The sequence below is a fragment of the Orycteropus afer genome, unplaced genomic scaffold (genome assembly GCF_000298275.1).
Source record: "Orycteropus afer afer isolate SDZICR_OR568_19922 unplaced genomic scaffold, OryAfe1.0 scaffold00219, whole genome shotgun sequence".
In the NCBI taxonomy this organism is placed as follows: domain Eukaryota; kingdom Metazoa; phylum Chordata; class Mammalia; order Tubulidentata; family Orycteropodidae; genus Orycteropus; species Orycteropus afer.
This window is the reverse complement of record NW_006921806.1, coordinates 2008145-2032214: the sequence shown is the minus strand read 5'-3', so window position 1 is coordinate 2032214 and position 24070 is coordinate 2008145. Positions and strand designations below refer to the sequence as shown.

Sequence of the window (24070 nt, the reverse complement as noted above, 5' to 3'; positions counted from 1 at the left end):
TGTTTCGTTCTGCTGTGCATGGGGTCGCTATGAGTCGGAAACGACTCGACGGCACTTAACAACAACAACAACAACAAAAATGACTGAGTAATAGAAGAAATAAAAAAATGAAATTAATTCCTTGAATCAAACAAGAATAAAAATACAACAGACCAAAATCTTTGGGAAGTAACAACAGCAGTGACCAGAGGCCAGTTTATAGCAATAAATGTACACATCAAAAAAGGAAGAGCCAAAATAAACACCTTAACCCAATATCTCCAAAAAACCTGCAATCACCAGAGGAAAAGAAATAACAAAGATTTGAGCAGAAATCAATGAAACAGAAATAGAAAGACAATAGAAAAAATCTAAAAGAATAGAAGTTAGTTGAAGACTTTAATAAAATTGACAAACCACTAACAAATCTAACAAAGTGAAAGAGGGAGAGAATACAAATAGCACTAATAAGAAATGGGCAACATCACAAGAGAACCAACAGAAATTAAAAGGATAATACCAAAATATTCTAGAAGGAATGGACAGATTTTTAGAAACACACTACTTACCTCAAGTAACACAGACTGAGGTGGAAAATTTGAACAGACCCATAAAAAAAGAAATTGAACAGGTCATAAGAAAATTACCAACAATAAAACAAACACTGGTCCAGGTGGTTTTACTGGAGAATTCTACCGAATGTTCAGAGGAGAACTGACACCAATCTTAAACTATTCCAGAATATAGAAAAGGATGGAATCCTCCCAAATTCCTTTTATGAAGCAGGCATAACCTTGATACTAAAACTAGGCAAAGCCATCACTAAAAAGCAAAACTACAGACCAATATCCCTTATGAATATAGATGCAAAAATCCTAGCCAATAGACTCCAACAGCATACCAAAAAAATAATACATTATGACCAGGTGAGGTTCATACCAGGTATTCAAGAATGGTTCAACATTAGAAAAACAGCCAAGGTCATCCATCACATAAATAAAACAAAGGAAAAAAACCACACAATCATATGAATCAATGCAGAAAATGCATTTAATATAATCCAAGCCCTGTTCCTGATAAAAACTCAGCAAAATAGAAATAGAAGGGACATTCCTCAACATAATAAAGGGCATCTATTGAAAACTGGCAGGAGCTCTGGTAGCATAGTGCCTAAGGCACTTGACTGCTAACCAGAAGGCTGGTGGTTCAAACCTACCAGCCACTACTCGGAAGGAAGATGGGGCAATGTACTTCCATAGTGATACTGCCTTGGAAACCCAAGGAGTGGTCACTATGAGTCGGGTCTGACTCAGCTGCACATAACAACGACAATTTATTCCATAAATTGACTGTCAGGCATAACCCAAAATGCACAAATGGCATAAGATAAACTAGATGAATGGGCCCTCCTAAAAATTAAATTTTTATGTGCTTCCAAAGACTTCTCCAAAAGAGTAAGAAGAGAACATATAAATTGGGAAAAAAATATTTGGCAATGACATATCTTACAAGGGACTTATGTCTATAATGTATACAAAACTCCAACACTTCAACATCAAAGAAACAAACAATCCAATTAAAAAATGGGCAGAAAACATCAATAGACACTTAACCAATGATGATATTCAGGTGGCCAGGAAACACATGAAGAAACGTTCACGATCATCAGTCGTTGTTGTTGTTAGGTGCTGTCGAGTCATCTCCGACTCATAGCGACACTATGCACAGCAGAACAAAACACCGCCTGGTCCCACGGATCCATGATCCTCGCTATACTTGAGCCCATCATTACAGCAACTGTGTTGGTCCATCTCATTGAGGGCCTTCCCCTCCTTCGTCGACCCTCCACCTTACCAAGCATGACATCCTTCTCCGGGGAATGGTCCCTTCTGACAACATGGCCAAAGTAGGTGAGATGAAATCTGGCCATTGTCGCTTCCAAGGAGCATTCAGGCTGCACTTCCTCCAGGACAGATTTGTTATTTCTTTTAGCAGCCAATGATACTTTCAGCATTCTTCACCAGCACCACAACTCAAAAGCATCAACTCTTCTTCGATCTTCCTTATTCATTGTCCAGCTCTCACATGCATACAAGGTGATTGAAAATATCATGGCTTGTATTGGGTGCACCTTATTCCTCAAAGAGGTATCCTTGCTCCTCAGCACTTGAAAGAGATCCCTTGCAGCCACCTTGCCCAGTGCTATACGTTGTCTAATGTCCTTACTGCTCCTTCCATTGGCATCAATTCTAGAACTAAGCAATGTGAAGTCTCTGACAACTTCAATCTTTTCTCCATTTATTGTGATGCTGCTTAGAGGTCCAGTTGTGATGATATTTGTTTTCTTTATATTCAGATGTAATCCATACTGCAGACTGTATTCTTCTGCCTTCGTCAATAAGTGCCTCAGGTCATCCTCACTTTCAGCAAGCAAAGTTGTGTCGTCAGCGTATCGCAGGTTGTTAATGATTCTTCTTCCAATCTTGATGCCATGTTCTTCATATAGTCCAGCTTCTAGGATTATTTGCTCAGCATAGAGATTGCATAAGTGTGGTGAAAGGCTACAACCCTGACACACTTCCTTCTTGATTTTAAATCATGCAGTGTCCCCTTGTTCTGTTCGAACAGCAGCCTCCTGGTCAAGGTACAGGTTCCTCATGAGCACAATCAAGTGTTCTGGGATTCCCATTCTTCTCAATTTTATCCACAGTTTGTTATGATCTACACAATCAAATGCCTTTGCATAGTCAATAAAACACAAGTAAACATCTTTCTGGTATTCTTTGCTTTGAACCAGGTTCCATCTGACAGCAGCTGTGATATCCCTTGTTCCACATCCTCTTCTGAATCCAGCTTACACCACTGGAAGTTCTCTGTCAGTATACTGCTGCAACCATTTTTGAATTATCTTCAGTAAGATCGTACTTGCATATGATATTATTGATGTCGTTTGATAATTTTCACATTCTGTGGGATCACCTTTCCTAGGAATGGGTACAAATATGGATCTCTTCTATCAGTTGGCCAGGTAACTGTTTTCCAAATCTCTTGGCATAACTGAGTGAGTGCCTCCAGTGAGGAATCTGTTTGTTGAAACATCTCAATGGCTATTCCGTCAATTCCTGAAGCCTTGTTTTTTGCCAATTCCTTCAGTGCAGCTTCGACCTTTTCCTTCAGTACCATTTGTTCTTGATCATATAGCACCTCCTGAAATGGATGAAGATTGACCAGTTCTTTTTGGTACAGTGACTCTGTGTATTTCTTCCATCTTCTTTTGATACTTCCTGCATCATTCAATATTTTGCCCATAGAATCTTTCAATATTGCAACTCTAGGCTTAAATTATTTCCTCAGTTCTTGCAGCTTGAAAGATGCCGAGCATCTTCTTCCTTTTTGGTTTTCTAACTCCAGGTCTTTGCACATTTCATTATAGTAATTGGCTTTGTCTTCTGGTGCTGCTCTTTAAAATCTTCTGTTCAGCTCTTTTATCTTGTTATTTCTTCCATTTACTTTAGCTACTGCCCACTCAAAGGCAAGTTTCCGAGTCTCTTCTGACATCCATTTTGGTCTTTTGTTCTTTCCTCATCTATTTAGTGACCTCTTGCTTTCTTTGTGGATGATATTCTTGATGTCATCCCACAATTCTTTTGGTTTTCCGGTCATCAGTGTTCAGTGCTTCAAATCTATTCTTTAGATGATCTCTAAATTCAGGAGGGATGTATTCAAGATCATATTTTGGCTCTTGTCGACTTGTTTTAACTGTCTTTCACTTCAAATTGAACTTGCATATGACCAGTTGATAGTTTGTTTCACAGTCATCTCCTGGCCTGGTTTTGGCTTATGAGATTGAGCTTTTCTATTGCCTCTTACCACATATGTAGTCAACCTGATTCTTATGTATGCCATCTGGCATAGTCCACATGTGTAGCTGCCGTTGGTGTTGTTGAAAAAGGTTTTTGCAATGAATAAGTTGTTGGTCTTGCAAAATTCTATCATGTGATTTCAAACATCATTTCTGTCACCAAGGCCAAATTTTCCAACTACTAGTTATTCTTCTTTGTTTCCAACTTTTGCATTCCAGTCACCAGTGATAATTAACACATCTTGATTGCATGTTTGGTCAATTTCAGACTTCAGAACCTGATAAAAGTCTTCAGTTTCCTCGTGTTTGGCTGTGGTAGTTGGTGCATAAATTTGAATAATCGTCCTGTTAACTCGTCTTCCTTGTAGGTTTATGGACATTATCCTATCACTGACAGCATTTTACTTAAGGACAGATCTTTAGACATCCTTTGTGATGATGAGCACCGCACCATTCCTCTTCAAATTGTCATTCCCAGCCTTGTGGACCACATGGTGGTCTGATTCAAAACAGCCAAAACCAATCCATTTCAGCTTACTAATGCCTAGGATATCATTCTTTATGCGCTCCATTTCAATTTTCCTAGATTCATGCTTCGTACATTCCATGTTCCATTTATTAATGGATGTTTTCAGCTGTTTCTCCTCAGTTTTAGTCTTGGTATGTCAGCAAATGGAGGTCTCAAAAGCTTTACCTTATCCATGTCATTAAGACTGGTTCTACTCTGATGATGCAACTCTTTCCTGGTCCTACTTTGAGAGCCTTTTGACCTAAGTGGCTTATCCTCCTGCAGTGTATCGGACAGTGTTTCCTGGCTGTTCATAAAGTTGCACGGTAATGTGTCACACAGTGTTTCTCTGCTGTCCATAAGGTTTTCCCTGGTCAATTCTTTGATATGCAGATGGCCTCCTCCTTCTTCCTAGTCTGTCTCAGTCTGCAAGCTGTTGAAACCTGTGCACCATGTGCAACCCTACTGGGTTTGAGACACCAGTGGCACAGCCTCATGCCTTACAGCAAAATGCCACCACAGTAGGACAGACTGACAGACAAGTTTGTCTCCCTTAGCTGTTCAAAACCTCTCCACCCTCCCTACCTTTCCCTTACATAGATCCCTACCTCTTTCCAGCCACTTTGGAGGGTCGTGGCCTGGGTCCACAGCCTTACCTGGATCCCTGCCTCTGTTTCCTTGCTCTGTCCTGGTCCCCACCCCCCTGGCTTTTTCTTGGCTTTCCCACCGCTTGGGAGGACCGTGGCTGGGGTCCCTGGTTTACCTGGATCCCTGCCTCTGCTACCTCACCATTAACCATTAGAGAGATGCAAATCAAAACAACAATAAGATGCCATCTGGCCCCAGCACTAATAGCAAGTTGGAACAATGCAGCAAAGAATAAATGCTGGTGAGGATTTGAAGAGATTGAGGTGCTCAAACACTGCTGGTAGTATTGTAGAATGATACAACCACTGTGGACAGCAGTATAGTGATTCCTTAAAAAGTTGGGAGTAGAAATACTGTTTAATCCAGCCATCCCATTACTAGGTATACATCCTTAAGAAGTGACGGCCAGTACAGGAACAGATATATGCACACCCATGTTCATTGTAGCACTATTTACAATAGCCAAAAGATGGAAACAACCTAGGTGTCTATAAACAGAAGAATAAATAACCCAACTATGATACTATCATTCACACGATGGAATACTATGCAACATCAAAGAATAATATGGAATCTGCAAAACACCGCATAATGTAGATGAGCTTGATGGGAATTATGCTGAGTGAAATAAGTGAATCACAGAGGGACAAATATTGTATTAGTTCATTATTGTAAAAAGTCATGGAAAGGTTTATGTATGGAAGGAAAATATCTTTGTTGGTTACGAGGATTAGGAGGGGAAGAGAGGAAACAACTATAAAAATAAAACAAATAAATAAATTTTTAAAATAATTAAAAAAAAAAATCTTTACAACTGCTCCAGTAAGCAACATCATGATGAATGGAGAGAAAATTGAAATTGTCAGGGTTTTCATTTTCATTTTTTTGGATTCCATGGAAGCAGCAGTCAAGAATCACACGCTGTATTGCACTGGGTAAATTTGCTGCGATAGACCTTTTGAGAGTGTTAAAGAGCAAAGATGATACTTTGAAGACTGAAGTGCACCTAACTCAAGCCATGGTATTTTCAGTAACCTCATATTTATTTGAAAGCTTGGCAACAAATAAGGACAATGGAAGAAGAATGGATTCATTTGAATTGTGGTGTTGTAAGGAATACCGAATATACAGTGGACTGCCAGAATAATGAAGAAATCTGTCCTGAAAGAAGTTCAGCTAGAATGCTTCTTAGAAGCAGAATGGCTAGACCTCACCTCACGTATCTTGGTCATGCTGTTATAAGAGACTAGTGCCCGGAGAGAGATAACATGCTTGGTAAAGTAGATGGTCAGTGAAAATCTCAATACAGTGTGATGGATTGACACAGTAGGTGTGATGAAGTGCTCAAGCATACAAAGGATGGTGAGGATGCAGGGCCAGGCATTGTTTTGTTTGGTTGTACATTTGATCGCTGTGAGTCAGAGCAAACTCAATAGTACTTAACAACAACAACCCCTGAAAGAATTGCAGTCAAAACAAGCCCACCTTACCAGATGGCAAGCACCAATGTTGTCTCATTTCCTATAGTTTTGCCTTTTGTAGAATGTCATGTAAATCAAGTCATATAGTATATAAGGTTTTGAACTAGCCTGTTTCACTTTTTTCATAATGCACTTACATTCATCTATGCTTTTCATATATAAATAGTTTGTTCCTTTGTATTACTGAGTAGTATTTCATGGTATGGATGTGCCATAGTCTGTCTGTTTACTCACTAAAGAACATCTGGCTTGTTTATAGTTTTTGGCTATCATAAATAGTGCTGCTGTGAATATTTTTGTGCTGGTTTTTGTGAAAACATAAATTTTCATTAGCATAAAAACCAAGTTGTAGATTACTGAGTTGTACAATAAATTTATGTTTAACTTTTTAAGTCACTGTTAAACTTTTCCAGAGTGACCGTTTTGCTTTCCCTGCAGCAAAATGTGAGGGTTCCAATTTCTCTACATTCTTGCTTTTGATATTAGTATTTTCTTTTAATTTTAGCTGTTTTAATAGGTGTATAAAGGAACACTGCTAGTGCAGTGATTAAGTAAAGTGGTAGTTAAGGTTACATGTAAACTTGGTTGGTCCTGATTTTGAGTAGCCTGGTTTTTATGAGACTGGTGATCAACTCCATGGTGTAATCTACTCTGAGCAGCTGAGTAGGTATTTTAGGGATGTGGTCTGCTTCCAGTATATAAGAAGATGCTTGAGCAAGGTCTCCAGCTTTTTGGCACATCTGGATCCTGCATTTGGCCAAGTCTTTATTTCAGTGGCCTGCCGTGTTGTCTGTTGATCTTCCGACTATTTCTGGACTTGAACTTGTGGCCTGCCATGTTACTTAATTTTCAGAGTTTGCCATTTTATTGTTGACCTTGGGTTTGTCAGCCTCAGCATCTACCAGCTGTCTGAGTTAAGAGAAGCCTCCAGCTTCAGCAGGCCAGGAGCAAGTGGCAGAGCTAAAGCCTAAGATTGAGAGGCTTTCACCCAGCCCCTAGAGCTGGCTCTTTGAACTTGGACTTCTAGCCTCCTAAGCTGTAAGTGAATAAATTACTGTTTTATAAGGCATACATTTGTGGTATGACTGTTACAGCAGCACTACAGAATCAAAACATGTACTCGACTGTGTAGGAGAAAAAACCTCATGACCTGCTCCCATAAAATTACAGCCAAAATAACCCTATAAGGCAGTATTACTCTGTCCCATAAGGTCACTTTGAGTCAAATTGACTTGATGACATATAGCAACAACAATAGGTCTGTAACGTTATCTCATTGTGGTCTTAATGTCCATTTTCCTAATCATTAAAGATACTGGGCATCTTTCATGTGTTTGTTTGCCAGCTCTTTGTCTTCTTTGGTGAGTTATCTGTTAAAATATTTTGCCTATTTTTTAAAATTTGTTTTTTTGTTGTTGAGTTTTGAAAGGTATATGGCTTACAGATAGTTTCTCCTAGCCTGTGACTGATCTTCACCTCCTCTATGTAGTATCTTTTGTAAAGCAGAAGTTTTTTATGTTGATCAAGTCCAGGGGATACCAATTTGTCCTTTTATCTGTTATGCCAAGCATTTTGTAGTTTTGCTCTTTACATTTCAATCTATGATCCATTCTGAGTTAATTTTTGTTTGTAGTCTGTGATACAGGTCAAGGATCATTTATATGCATATGGATGTCTGGTTGTTCTAGCACAGTTTATTGAAAAGTCTGTCCTTTCTCCATTGAATTGTCTTTGCACCTTTGTCAAAAATCAGTCAAGAATAATAGTTTATTACAATAGTTGAAGCAGGAGAGGGAAATGAAGGAAACATTAACCATGAATTATAACCTTTGCCCAACCTAAGTAGGGAAGTTCTGTTGAGCAGTGAAACAACTTGTTGTGAGGGCAGAGACACCCAGCTTGGGCTGGCTTGAAAAACCATGTATAGAGAACGGAAAATTCCTCCCCCCAGCTCTCCCTCCCTTCATCCTCTGCCCATACTCCCCCTCCTCTCTTCTTCTCAAGCATGTTTAACTTCTGTAAAAACTGCTAGCTGCAGGTGCTCTTTCTTCAGGTAACCAATCACTCTTTTCCCCCTGAATACCCTGGAAGAAGAGCCCCATAAAACCCCCCATGTGGCCTTTGTTTGGGGCTCAGTCTCTAGATGTGAATCCACTGAGTCTGTGCTAGCACCAATAAAAGTCCTTCCTTTTTATCCATCCTGGTTTGAGTTAGTATTTCCCTTGGTGGCTCCGGTAACATAGTAAAATAGAATATTTGTGTATGTATTTCTGGACTCTGTTGCATTGGTTTGTTTATCCTTTACTAGCTGTTTTGATTAATGTAGGTTTATAATACATCTTCGTAATGGTATTGGAAAGCCTCCAACCATGTTGTCCATCTCAAATTGTTTTGGCTATTCTAGTTTCTTTATTCTTCATTATGAAGTTTATAACCCAGATAGTTATTTTGATTGGGATTATGTTAAATCTGTAGATCAGTTTGATACAAATAGGGTGGGAAAATGAAATGGTACATGTGCTTTGGAAAACAGTCTGGCAGTTCCTCAGAAGGATAAATACAGAGTTACCATATCCCCCAGCCATTCCACTCCTAGATATTTCCCCAAAGCTCATGGAAGCATAAGTCCACACAAAAAGTTGTACACTAATATTTATAATCGCAAAAGTGGAAACTGCACAATCTGTCACCTGATGAATGGATACATAAACTGTAGCCTCGGTATATAATGAGACATTATTTGACAATGAAGAGAAATGAAGTATATGCTACAACATGGATGAACCTTGAAAACATTATGAAGAATAGTAGAAGAAACCAGTCACAAAAGACCACGTGTTGTTTAATTCCACATATAGGAAGTACCTATAATAGGCAAATCTATAAAGACGGAAAGTATGTCAGTGTTTGTCACAGACTACAGGAAAGAGGAATGGGGAGTGATTGCTAATGGGAATGGGAATTCTTTTTGGGATAATGGAAATACTCTGAAATTAGTGTAGTGTATTGGTTGTACATTGTTGTGAATATACTAAAAATGAATTTAATTGTATACTTTAAAAAGGTATATTTTATGGAATGTGAATTATATCTCAAACCTATTATCTAAAAATTTTCAGAAAAATTTCACAACTGTAGTGAATATTCCAGTCAATGAACATTCACCTGTCTTTCCCTATATTTAGGTCTTTTATATTTCTTTCTTCAATAGTTTCTAGTTATGAGCATGGAGATCCTGTAAATATTTTTAGACTTATTACTAAACATTTCATTTTTCAGGAGGCTGTTACAAATACTTTTTTAAAAAATTGGTTTTCAGTTGTTCATGACTACTGTATATAAATAGAGTTTTTTATATATTGACTTTTTATCCTGCAATCTTGTTACACTTACTTTTGAACCCTATGAGCCTTTTTGTAGCATTCTCTACATAGATGATCATGTCATCTGTAATAGCAATAGTTTTGTTTCCACCTTTCCAGTTTTTATGGCTTTGTTTCTTTTACTGCCTGTGATGTGGTGCTAGGACTTTCAGTACATTTTTTAATGGAAATAATAGAGTATATCCTTACCTAGTTTCTGATTCATAGGGGAAAGAATTAATTTAAATCTTTTTTTTTTTTTTTTTTTTTACATGGGTCAATGCATTTTTTTTCTTCCTTTTTGCAGCGTTCCCTCCCTTCCCCTCCCATCCCTGGCAACCAACAAGGAATGTTTCCTTCCATATATAAACCTTTCCTTGACCCCCCACAACAAACTAATGCTATATTTGTCCTTCTGTGATTGACTTACTTCACTCAGCATAATGTCCTCCAAGTTCATCCGTGTTATGTGGTGTTTTGCAAACTCTACATTATTCTTTACTGCTGCATAGCATTCCATAGTGTGTACGTACTATAGTTTGGTCATCCACTCTTCCATTGATGGGCATGTAGGTTGTTTCCATCTTTTTGCTATGGTAAATAGTGCTGCGATGAACATGAGTGTGCATATATCTGTTCCTGTCTTGCCTCTCACCTCTCTAGGATATATACCTAGTAATGGGATTGCTGGGTCAAATGGTATCTCCAATTACAGCTTTCTAAGGATTTGCCATACTGCTTTCCACAGTGTTTGTATCACTTCACAGTCCCACCAGCAGTATATGAGAGTCCCAGTCTCTCCACATCCCTGCCATCATTTGTTATTTTCTGTCTCGTTGAAACTTGCTATCAGTGCTGGGGTGAGACGGCGTCTCATTGTTGTTTTGATTTGCATCTCTCTGATGGCCAATGATCAGGAGCATCTTTTCATGTATTTGCTGGCTACCTGTCTTCCATTGATTCAATTCTACTCCTTTTCCTGTTCAATATCTTACCTATTTCTGAAAATTTAGTATTAATCTTCTGGATTTCTGTGTGTAGTTTTAGTATCATTTATAATTTTTCATTTATTTTGTTGTTTTGTTCTTGTATTATCTTTTGACATTGTTGTAGGGTTTTCTCTGTGTTTTCCTCAATTTTGTCAGTGTTTTCCTTGATCTGCCTCTCAATTTGTTGAATATACCTAAATATAATTCTTTTGAATTCCTTATCAGGGTGTTCCAATGCTGCATCTTCTTCAGGGATGTGTTTTGGGTCTGTATCCTGGTCCCTTGTTCCTCCTGCTTTATCTTGCTTCTTTGTGTGGACTGTAATGCTCTGTTGTCTCTGAGGCATTGTGACATTTTTGTGTTTATATTTATTTGGTGATTGTGTGTTGGAGTGACTTGGCCACGATTTTCGTTTTCTTTGTTTTGTTTGTATGATATCTATGTAAGCAGGGTACTGTGCTGTGCTTCTCTGTTCACTAGTTGACAGCACTTATACACTCACCACCTGTCTCCTTTCCTGTTGTCAGCCTCTCATATGTCCCTGACAACCATAGCAAACAGAGACTATTCTTAGGTCCCTGCAATCCTAATGAGAACGCTGTTACTTTAAAATCCAAATGGCTGCCACGTGTAAACAATCAAAATGACTGCGCCCTCCGGGCAGCTCAGATTCTCTCCCTCCTTGCTGTTTCCCTTCCAAATCATAGGCCACCAACACAGTCGTCTCTACAGCCCTTGGTTACCAGGGCTGATCTTTAGGTAATTATCAGGTCCCAACACTACTTGGAAATATTCAGGCTCTTGGTCCTGACAGTCCACAACTCCGACCGTCTCTGTACTCACTATTTTCATTCAGGTTTTTCCCCTAGTTGGTGCCTAATCCACTTCTGTATAGTTCCTTTCAAAGCTTAGGGCTCCAGGATTATCTTCTGTATTTCTGTCAATTGGTTTCTCTTTGTTGAGGAGGGTCTGTGTCGCTTGTCTGCCTATTCCACCATCTTATCAAAAGTCCCCAAGAATTAAGTCTTTTATCATTAAGAATGCCCTTTTGTGTGTGTGTGTGATTTGGGTGAAGATTTACAGAGCAAATTCACTTTCCATACAGCAGTTCACATACACTTTGTCTCATGACATTGACCACAGTTCACTGCAATGCAACAGCTCTCTTCCCACTTCCTCCTGACACTCACCTCTTCCCTGTGTCCATCCCTCCATGCACCCCTGCCCCCGAGCTGTCTCCCTGTGCATAAACAGCCCTTCTTTCTCCCATGATTGTTCTTTCCAAGGAGTGTATTTACCTCAGATAAATGTTCAACTCTTATGCCTGTCTTTTGCTTGCCTGGAAACCACAGGTGTGGGTTCAATTCCAGACCTGAAGGGCAGCTAGGGGCCATAGTCTCAGTGGTTCCACCAGGCTCTATCAGACCAGCAAACCTGGTCTCCCTTTTTTTTTTTCCAAGCGATTTTGAGTTTTGTTCCACATTGTTCTCCTTCTCTATCCAGGATCTCCTACATAGATTCCCCCTCCGAGTGGTTGACATTGGTAGCCGGGCGCCATCTAGTTCTTCTGGTCTCATAGTCGTATAGGCTGCGGATCGCATGGTTACACCAGTCGCTAGGACTCATTCTTTCCATTAATCTTTGGTTTTCTTCATTCTTCTTTGTTCTGGACGAGGAAAGACCCATTGTTGCATCTAGATGGCTGCTTGCAAGCTTTTAAGATCCCAGTCACTACTCGCCAAAGCAGGAGGTAGAACAATGTTTTGTGTAGTATGTTATGCCGATTGAACTTGATGTCCCCTGTGACTATGGTCCCAAGCCCACAGATTCAGCTACTCGGTCCCTCTGAGTATCTGGCTGTGAGCAAGAAGTGACTACAGCCTTGTCCCTTGTCAGATCTACTATACACCTGGGAATTCAGATCATACAAATACACTTATAGGACCATTATCTGCCAACCCTATACATGACTTTGAGTACACTCCCCACTTCATAGACCTACCTAATCGTTCAGCCTTTCCACCCATCTATCTACCCATATACCCATGTTTGCCTTCACTGACAACACAGTACTGCATGTGCAAAAGGAGTCATCTTTGTTGTCTGTACTTCCCACGTACCTCTCTATGTCTTCCTCTTCCTCAGTGCCACCATGTTGATCACTCACATTTGGTACATTGCCCTTCTCTGCACCCAAATCAATACTTATCTCTACTTATCTAATAGTGTTCCCTCTCCTCCCCTCCCACCCCTGGTAACCAACAAAGAAAATTTCCTTCCATAGATAAACCTTTCCTTGATTTTTACAATAACAAACTAATACAATATTTGTCCTTATGTGATTGACTTATTTCACACAGCATAATGTCCTCCAAGTTCATCCACGTTATGGAGTGTTTTGCAGATTCTAGGTTATTCTTTAGGGTTGCATAATATTCCATTGTGTGCATGTACCAAAGTTTGGTCATCCATTCCTCAGTTGTTGGACACATAGGTTGTTTCCATCTTTTGTGTAGCCTCATTTTTATCTTGTGTAGTCTGCCTAGAAGGAGCTCTGGTGGTGTGGTGCCTAAGTCATTTGACTGCTAACCAGAAGGTTGGCTGTTCAAATCCACCAGCCACTCTGTGGAAGGAAGACTGGGCAGTCTACTTCTGTAAAGGTTTACTACCTTAGAAACCCAAAGTGTGTTGCTGTAAGTCAGAATAGACTCGATGGCAGTGAGTTTGGTTTGGTTTTGGTTTAGTCTGGCTAGAGTTTTGTCAGTTTTGATGTCTTTCCCCCCACCCCCTCCAAAATTGCTTTTGGTTTCAGTGAAATTCTCTATAGTTTTTTTGTTTTCAATTTTATTAATTGCTCTTACTCTTATTTTTTCATTGTTTGGTTTCAGTTTAATTATTTTTCTTTTCTAGTTTCATAAAATAGAAATTATTAAGTTGAAGTCCTACTTTTCAAATATAAGCATTTAATGTGATATATTTCTCTCTAAGCACTGATGTAGCTGCATCCTACAAGTTTTGTTATGCTTTCATTTTAAGTAAGCCTGGTCCTTTATTTTTTTATTTTTTTTTTTTTATTGGTATTTGGATGAAAGTTTACAGAGCGAATTCATTTTCCATACAGCAGTTCACACGCATTTCATCTCATGACGTTGACTGCAGTTTCCCACAGTGTAACAGCTCTCTTCCCACTTCCTTCCCATGGTTACCTCTTCCCTGTGTACTTCCCTACCATTCACTCCTGCCCCTCGAGCTATCTCCCTGTGTATACAGTGCGCTTCTGTTCTCCCATGATTGATCTCTCCAAGGAGTGTATCAACTTGATGTAAATGTTCAGCCCATATGCCTGTCTGTTATTTGGCTGGAAGCCACAAGAGTGAGTTCAATAACCCAGGTCCTTTTTTTTTTTGATGATTTTGAGTTTTGTTCCACCTTGATCTCTACTCTATCCAGGACTTCCTGTTGTGATTCCTTTCAGAGCAGTCAGTGGTGGTAGCCAGGCACCATCTAATTCCTCTGGTCTCAGGCTAGTGGAGGCTGGGGTTCATGGTCCATTAATCCTTTGGACCGGTTGTTTCCTTGCTTCTTTGATTTTCTTCACTCCTCTTAGCTGCAGATGGGGAGAGACCAATAGTTGCACCTTAGAGGGCTGCTCACAAGCTTTTACAACCTCAGTCACTAATCACCAAGGTAGGATATAGAACATTGTCTTTGTTGCCTGTTATGCTAATTACCTTTGTTGTTTCCTAAAACTATGGTCCTACAGGCCAAGAGACTCATTCCTTTTAGGTGTTTGGTTATAGCTAAGGAGTTTTCATAACTTTTCCCCCTATATGCTCTACTATATTCATGGATATATTTGCAACACATATAAATTCATATGTAGAAATACCATGGATTATTTTCCAGATAACCTTCTGGTATCAATTCTAATAATTCCAGTACTGTCAGAAAACGTATTTTGAACAATTTCAGTTCTTTTAAATTAACATTTGTTTTGCTACCCATGATTTGATCTGTCTTGGTGACAGATCATGTATATTGTTACTAATGCGCACTGGAAAAGCATGTGTATTCTGCTGTTGTTGGCTAGAGTATTATGTAAAGGTAAATTAGAGCCACTTGGTTGATGATACTGTTCTGTAATCTACTGATGGAAGATTGTTAATGTCTCTGTGTATAATTATGGTTTTGTTAATTTCTTCTTTCAGTTCTATCTGGTTTTGCTTTATGTGAAGCTCTGTTGATAAGTAGAGGTAAAGGGATCTATGTATTAGTAAAGTTGGATCCTATTATCTCTGGAGTTGGGTCCAGCCTCTGAGGAAACCCACAAGTAATATTCTTTGATATGAAACATTTAAAGGCTCCATGGTTTAAATCATAAAGAGAGCAGTGTCAATAAAAGCTTGGCCTACTTTGCTAGCATTCACTTTGAAGGTATTTGCATGTGAGGGCCTTCTTTGCATAGGGCATAGCTGGGTCTTTGTGCAGTCTAAAGCACAGACATGAGCAGCATGTTTTTGTTTTTAATAAGAAGGTAACAAACCAGTAAATAAATATGTGTGATGAGTTAATTCAAAGTGGATAAGAAGGAAAGGTAGAGGACTTTTTCCTTTATATCCCAAATGGTTTAGATATCTAGAGTAGTTCTTTCCATAGCTGAGAAGCTGTGTCTTAGAATCCTTCTGTTTGTCAAGGAAGTGACATCCCAAGGAGCCAGTGCACTATGGGAGTTGTGGAGTGAACAGTCAGGATGCTTTTGACTCACATGTGGGAGTGGGCTGGGATGTCTGCTCCCCGCAGCCTGGATTCTGGGGCATCTTTGTTTCCCTCACCATGGGACTGTTGTTTTCTTTGTCTCTGGCAGAGCTCTGGATTGATGTCCCAGCCTGTGCCATGCGTGGTTAGGACACACTGCCCTGTCCCAGCACCTGTCCCCTTCGATCGACTGGCTCTTGTGTCGAGCCCACTCTGAGGTTTCCATGGGTAACCTAATGGACTAGAGTAGGATTAGGTATTTGTATTTGCATCTACCAGGGTTGGCATTTCTGGGACCAAAAAATATGAGATTGTTTAACAGGCTTGAAATTTTGAATTTGGGGTTGTTTCACAAATACTTTGTGTTTCATTTTTAATGAAAATATGCCTTTTGTGTAATCATATTTCAGTAAATGGTATGTAATACTCCTGCACATTATCTCAATATCAAGTAAGAGCTGAGGCCAATTGCAAAGTTGGTGAAGGTGGATACTGGAATGGATGTGCCTTGTTGCTTTTCCATGTCATGCGCCACTACCCGAAGTAGCTTGCATCACGGCACCCAAGAGATGGATGCCTCAGTCTGTACCCCAGACCCCTTCCCACCCATTGTGTTAATCATTGTTTTCATGGCCATTCTTGTCACAGAGGCCAGGACGGTCTGCATGGAAGCATGAGAAGACAGCTGTGCATGGCTCACTGACTCACACAGACCCAGGACCATGTGTGCCAGCTGCGAATAAGGAAGCCACCGCCTGTAGTGTTAAGGTGAGCCCAGCCTCTGTGCGGTGCTGGGGTAGTGAGCATTGCTGGTGCTATGTGTTCATAGTAGCAGAGGCAATTCCAGGACTGTGGAGTTCTAATGTGCGGGGTGTGCTTGTCACATAGACAGCTAATGTGTGCCACTTTCCACACAGCATCACAGTTGCACCAGTGTCAGGCACCTGATAGCAGGCTTGAAGAAAAAGGAGACTCACTGAACTCAGTCTGGATGTGCACAGACATGTGTTTCAGTGCTCAAGAGCTAAAGGTGAAGGCTTGAGGCTGAGTTGGCAGATCATAGTCTCTGCAGCCTGGAAATTGGAGAGCAGTGATCCTCGTGTCCTTGATTTGACAGTATGATGAAAACTCTGGATGCTTTCTCAAGGAAAAACATGCAATTTAAGACATGGGCACTAAGCTCTGTATATTGGGTCAAGGGTTTCACATGGCCCTTAGCCTGTCCCTGGATCCATGATAAAGCCCCCCCAGTCTGTACTGAACTTAAGTGTTCGAATCCAAGGTAGTCTCTCTGGACTCACTTATGTGCTATATAGAGAGGAGGTACCTGACCTGCACACTATCTGATAATCAGATCAGTGTTTGAGCAGAAGGTTTCTCTCTGGTTAAGAATGTTGTACAATGCTAATACCCATGATGATCTGAGGAAACAAGTAATCTGGTTCTTTTTTCAGAGCAAAAAAGTCCAAATGTGCTATATAAGATTTCTTCGCAAGATGTCTTCATTTCCTATGATTATATTTTGTTATTTATTTATTTTTTCCTTTTAGATGGAAAAATTGTACCTGCGTTATTTGAGAGCAGAGAGCTTTCGAAAAGCCTTGATTTATCAGAAGAAGTATCTCCTGCTGCTGATTGGTGGATTCCAAGATTCTGAGCAAGAAACCCTCTCAATGATTGCTCATTTAGGAGTATTTCCTTCCAAAGCAGATAAGAAAGCCACTGCGTCTCGACCTTTTACCAAGTTCCGAACTGCTGTCAGGGTGGTTATTGCAATCTTAAGGTACACACCAGCCCTTCCTCTGTAACTCGTTGGGCACAGAGTGCACCACGTCCTCTTGTGTGGCTGTCATATGGCCAGTTGATTATGCTCTTTGAAACTGCGTTCTCTTTTGAGACAAATGGCATTGGTGACCTTAAGACATAGCTGATACTTGTTTTTAAGAAATCATTTGTGCAAAACTGTCACCTTCTAGAACTAGAAGACAAAAAAATATATGCTGCCTTTTCATGGGTGTCATGATGGATTCTTTCTGACAACAAGCATATCCAGTGATGACAACAAGTATACCGAGTGACATTCAAAACCATTTCATTTTTCAAATTTCACTTGCCTATATTTTAGTCAAATACGTAAGAAGGGACTTGATAGTTCCTGTGGACTTAGTTCCAACTCATGACACCTTATGTATAAAGAACAAAACATTGCCCAGTCTTGTGCCTTCTTCATTGGTATGTTTAAGTCCATTATTATGGCTTTTGTGTCAAGGGGTTTCCCTCATTTTTGCTGGCCAAATATAACATCCTCTTCTAGTGATTGGTCTTTCCTGATAATGTGTCCAACGTAAGCTAGTTAAAGTTTTGTCATCCTCATTTTTAAGGACTATTCTGGTTTTATTGATTCTCAGACTGATGTGTTTGTTATTTTAGCAGTCCATGGTATATTAAATACTCTTTGGCAATGCCTCAATTCTAGTGCATTAATTCTTTCTTTTTTTTTTTTTTTTTTTTCACTTTTGCATACATTTAAGATGAAGGAGAAGACCATGGCTTGGGTAGTTTCATTATTAAAATGAAAGTGACATTTGATTATTAAAACTTTAAAGAGGTCTTTTGCAGTAGATTTGCCATGTGCCTTTTCCAGTTTTGAATTTCGCAGTAGACTCTTGTTCTGTTTAACTAACTGCCTCTTGATGCATTTACAGATTACATATGAGCACAGTAAATAATATTCTGGAATTCCCATTGCCTTAGTTGTCTAGTGTTGTTATGACAGAAATATTACAAGCACGTTGTTTTAAGAAACAGAAATTTCTCAGGAGATTAGAAGTCCAACTTCAGGGCTCTGGTTGTAGGGGAAGGCTTTTTCTCTCTTGGCTCTGGAGGAAAGTCCTTGTATCTTTTGTGCTTCTGTTTCTGGATAATCATGTGGCTTGGCATCTGTTTTCCCCTATTTCTGCTTGCTAGTTTGTGTGTTGGGAGCTCTGGTAGCATAGTGGCTAAGACACTTGCCTGCTAACCAGACAGCTGGCGGTTCAAACCCACCAGCCACTCCTCGGAAGGAAGGTTGGGCAATCCTACTTCTGTAGTGATACTGCCTCGGAAACCCAAGGAGGGGTCACTGTGAGTCGGGGCTGACTCGACGGCACATAACAACAACAACAACAACAGTTTGTGTGTTTACTCTCTTTTATATCTCAAAAGAGATTGACTCAAGATACACCCAAAACTAATCTTGCCTCATTGACATAACAAGGACAACCCATTGCCAAACGGGATTGTAACCACAGGCATAGAGGTTAGAATTTACAGCACATGTTTTTTGGGGGCAATTCAGTCCATAATGTCATCCATAATTTGTTATGTTCTGCATAGTTGAATGCTTTCAGGTGGTCAATAAAACACAGGTAAACATCTTTCTGGTATTCTGTGATTTTGCCCAAGATCTACCTGACATCAGCAATGATTTCCTTTGTTCTACATCGTGTTCTGAATCTGGCTTGAACTTCTGGTAGTTCCCTGTCATTTTGACCTAACTTAGTTCAGCAGAATTTTGCCAACATATGATACTAATGATATTGTTCAATAATTTTCACGTTCTGATTGATCACATTTCTTTGGAATAGGCACGTATATGAATCTCTTTGAGTCAGTTGGTCAGGTAACAATCTTCCAAATTTCTTAACATAGATGAGTGAGTGCTTGCAGCACTGCATCCATTTGTTGAAGCATCTCAATTGAAACATCCTCAAATTCTGAAGACTTTTTTTGTTTTTTAAATTGTGATTTGGGTGAAAGTTTACAGAGCAAATTCACTTTCCGTGCAGCAGCTCGTGTACACTTTGTCTTGTGACATTGACTGCAATTTCCCACAGTGCAACAGCGCCCCTCTCCCTTCTTCCCCATAGTTACCTCTTGCCTATGTCCTTCCCTCCCATGCACTCCTGACTCCCACTACCACCACCGAGCTATCTCCCTGTGCCTACACAGCCCTTCTATTCTCCCATGATTGATCTCTCCGAGGAGTGTATCTACTGAATGGAATGTTCATCTCATATGCCTGTCTTTTGTTTGGCTGGAAGCCATAGGAGTGGGTTCAATTCCAGACCTGAAGGGCAGCTAGGGGCCATAGTCTCAGTGGTTCCATCAGGCTCTATTAGACCAGCAAACCTGGTCCCCCTTTTTTTTTTTTTTTTTAAATGATTTTGAGTTTTGTTCCACATTGTTCTCCCACTTTATCCAGGCTCTTCTATATAGATCCCCCTCCAAGTGGTTGACAGTGATAGCCAGACACCATCTAGTTCTTCTTGGTCTCCTAGTCATATAGGCTGAGAATCCCATGTTGTACCAGTTGCTTGGAGTAATTGTTTCCATGTACGTTTCATTTTTCCTGGAGGCTTGTTTTTGCCAAAATTTTCAGTGCAGCTTGAACTTCTTCTTTCAGTACCAACAGTTCCTGATCATATGTTTCTTTTTGAAATGGTTGAACATTGGCCACCTCTGTTTGATACAGTGTCTTCTGTGTATTCCTTCTATTTATTTTTGATGCTTCTTGTGTCATTCAATTTTATTATCCATAGAATCTGTGGTAGTTAAGTTTGTGTGTCAACTTGACTGGGCGTGGTTGAGTGGCTGGGCAGCTGGATGTAGTATTGCCCACTATGAGACTGGTAATCAACTCCACTGTGGAGTACTGTGAGCAGCTGAGTAACTGCCTTAGGAATATGGTCTGCTTCCTGCACATAAGGAGAAGCCTTGGGGAATGGTCTGTAGCTTATGGCACGCTTAAACCCTGCATGTAGCCATGTCGTTGTTCAGCAGCCTGCCATGTTCTGCCGACCTTAGGACTTTCAATGGACTTGAATTAATAGCCTGCCATGTGGTTTGGTAACATCGCGACTGTGTCTTTGTACTTGTCAACCTTGGGCTTGTCATTCTCAGCAGCCGGCAGCTGTCTGAGTGAAGAAAAGCCTTTAGCTTCAGTGGGCTGGGAGCAGGAGGCAGAGCTGAAGCCCAAGGTTGAGGGGCTTTCACCCAGCCCCAAGAGCCTGGCACTTTGAATTCGGACTTAAAGCCTCCAAATTGTAAGAATAAACTCCTGTTTGTTAAAGCCATCCCATTTGTGGTATATTCCTATCAGAGTAGTACTACATAACTAGAACAGAATCCTTCAGGAATGCCACTCAAGGCTTAAATTTTTTCTTCACTTATTTCAGCTTGACAAATGGTGAATGTGTTCTTCCTTTTGGTTTTCTAATTCCAGTTCTTGGCACATTTCATTGTAGACTTCACTTTGTCTTCTCAAGCCAGTCTTTGAAATCTTCTGTTCAGCAATTTTACTTCATCATTTCTTCCATTTGCTTTAGCTACACTGCCCTTTATAGCAAGTTTCAGAGTTTGGTCTGATAACTATTTTGATCTTTTTCCTACCTTCCTGTCTTCTTAATGATCTTTTGCTTTCTTATATTTGGTGTCCTTTATATCCACCCACAGCTCTTCTGCTGTTTAATCATTAGTGCTTATTGTTTCACATCTGTTCTTGAGATGGTCTCTCTATTCTGGTGGGATGTATTCAAGATTATACTTTGACCCTTGTGGACTTGCTTTGATTTTCTTCAGCTTCAACTAAAACTTGCTATGAGCAATTTATGGTCTGTTCTACAGTCAGCTCCTGACTCTGTGTTAACTGGTAATATTGAGTTTCTCTACTGTTTCTTGTGTAGTCCAACCAACAAGGTCCAAGTGTGTAGTCATAGATTAATTTTTGCAAAAAAAAAAAAAAAAAAAGTATTTCCAATGAATAAGTCATTGGTCTTACAGAAGTCTATCATGTGTTCTCTGACATAATTCCTATCATCAAGGCCATATTTTCCAACTACTGATCCTGCTTTGTTTCTGACTTTCACATTTCTAATCACCAGTAATTATCAATGCCTCTTAATTGCACATTTGATGAATTTCAGCCTGAAGCAGGTTATAAAAGTCTTTAATTTCTTCATCTTTGGCATTTGTGATTGGTGTCCAAATTTGAATAATAGTAGTATTAACTAGTCTTCCTTGTATAGGTGTATAGATATTAATCTATCACTGACAGCATTGTACTTTAGGTTAGATCTTGAAATAATTCTGATTGATGGTCAAAGGAATGTCCTTCCTCTTCGATTTGTTGTTGCTGGTATAGTAGCCTATGTGATTGTTAGGTTCAACATGGCCAATATCAGTCTATTTCAGCTCTCTAATGTCTAGGATGTCAGCCTATGACCTTCAAGTTGTTCCATTTTAGTTATTTATGGCTTCTAGTTTTCCTCAAGGAGCTCTGGTAGCATAGTACCTAAGGCACTTGACTGCTAACCAGAAGGCTAGTGATTCAAACCCACCAGCCACTCCTTGGAAGGAAGGTTGGGTAATCAACTTCTGTAGTGATACTGCCTTGGAAACCCAGGGAGGGGTCGCTATGAGTCGGGTCCGACTCGACGGCACGTAACAGCAACAATTTTCCTTGACTCGTGTTTTGTACATTCCACGTTATTATTATTAATGGATATTTGCCGCTGTTGCTTCTCATTTTGAGTTGTGCCCCATCTGCAGATGAAGGTCCCAAAGGCTTTACTCCATCTGCAGCATTAAGGTCAACTCTACTTTGAGGATCCAGCTATTTCTTAGTTGTATTTTGACTGCCTTCCAACAAGAGGGGCTTATCTTCCAGCACTATATCAGACATAGTACTGTTGTTATTCATAAGGTTTTCAATGGCTACATTTTAAAAGTAGATCAGCAGGCCTTTCTTCCTAATCTGTCTTCAGTGAATCCTGTCCATCATCAGTGACCTCATTGGTATTTGAAACATGGGTGGCACAGCTTCCAGCATCACAGAACACACAAGCCATCACACTATGACAGAGAGACAGATGGGTGGTGGGAGAGCGATCTAAAACACACCAGAGACCAAACCTGTTGCTGTTGAGTCAGTTCTGACTTATGGTGAGCCTGGGTGTTAGAGTAGAACAGGGTTTTCTTGGCTGTAATCTTTACAGAAGCAGGTCATCAGGCCTTTCTTCCATGTTGCTACTGTATGAGTTTGAACCAGCAGCCTTTAGGTTAGCAGTCGAGCACCAACTGTTCGTGTCACCAGTGCATGAAAATACTTGACTGAGTGAGTGACTATACACCTTTAACCTGCGAGTGTAGCCTTAGGTCCTGCTCTTCTTTAACAGGCACCTGCCTTCTATCTTTGCTCTTCAACATGGTCTAGGAAGCCTCATAGTCTACTTGACACAGACCAGCCTGCCTGGCAGTGCCATATCTTTCCTGGAGTCATCACTCACTCACCATAATCTGTGCAGAGATTGTGCTTTTGGAGCAGGAATGTGGCTCCCTGGTATGTTGGGAATTTGATAATTTTAAAATTAGTGGAAAGAATACATTTTTTAAAATTTACTGAATTTCTTGAAGTGTTTTTCTAAGAGTAGTGTAATTGTGTCCGCTCTGTGTGCTCATAAAGAGAGCATCTACAAGGCTATCAGCATTTGTCTGGGGGGACAGAGGTGGTAGAGTGTGCCCAGGCCTTATGCTCTCTGCCCAAGGGTGTTGCCAAGAGCAGCTGGGACTCCATTGAACACTAAGCCTTCCCTAAATGTCTGCCAAGGCTGTTAACTTTGCAGATTAGGTGGATTCTTTCTCTGCGGTTATTTTTTCCACACAGAGTTTTTATTGCTCCTCTTAATCCTCTTTTTCTCTGGTCTTAAAGATATTCCCTTTGTCTGCTTTATTTTGTAGATTACGTTTTTTGGTTAAGAAATGGCAAGAAGTGGATCGTAAAGGAACTCTACCTCAATGCAAAGCCCTCCACCCAGGTAGGACATCAGTTGTTAGTAACTGTGGGTTCATAAATTTCTCTTCTAATTGTGATGATATTTTTTATTAATGTATGATCATTTTTCAGTGATCAGTGGGAAAAGAATAAGGCACTGTAGGGAAATCTGTAAATTCAATCAATGATATTGCCAAAGAAGGCAAGTGGATCTTCTGAAGAAAAGTAGTTTTAAATTGTCAGTGATCAGAAATATGACCACAGCTTATACATTCAATGAACAAAAAATGCTTCAGAAGAGCATACTAATGATTTTAAAATATGGAAATGCTTAATATATCAATTCTTTAATGATTAACGTTTAATAAAATGGCCTGTCTTCATTCTCTAAAATCGTGTGAAGCCCTACTTCATAACGCTGCATGTTTCTCTCTCAAGCAGCCTTGCTTACTTTTGGCCCATTCCAGTCGTCCTGCTTTATAACATTTTCGTGGTTCTTTCAGTTGTTGATTGGTCACTTGCCATGGCATAGATTGGCCCCTCTGCTTGGTGTCTCTGCACTCATGTCAGACATGAGTGTACTTTTTTGTGACTACCTATGAGCTCTGGTAGCATAGTGGCTAAGGCACTTGATTGCTAACCAGAAGGCTGGCGGTTCAAACCCACCAGCCACTCC

At 40.0% G+C, this 24070-nt stretch overlaps 1 protein-coding gene across 1 annotated transcript in view; it reads left to right on the top strand.

The window, feature by feature from the left end:
• The window catches only part of PCNT (pericentrin), a 248093-nt gene that overhangs the window by 220520 nt on the left and 3503 nt on the right, over positions 1-24070 (top strand). Inside the window, 3 exon segments of the mRNA XM_007948706.1 lie at positions 16233-16352; positions 17135-17367; positions 23361-23437. Coding sequence (XP_007946897.1) covers positions 16233-16352; positions 17135-17367; positions 23361-23437 — 430 coding nt within the window.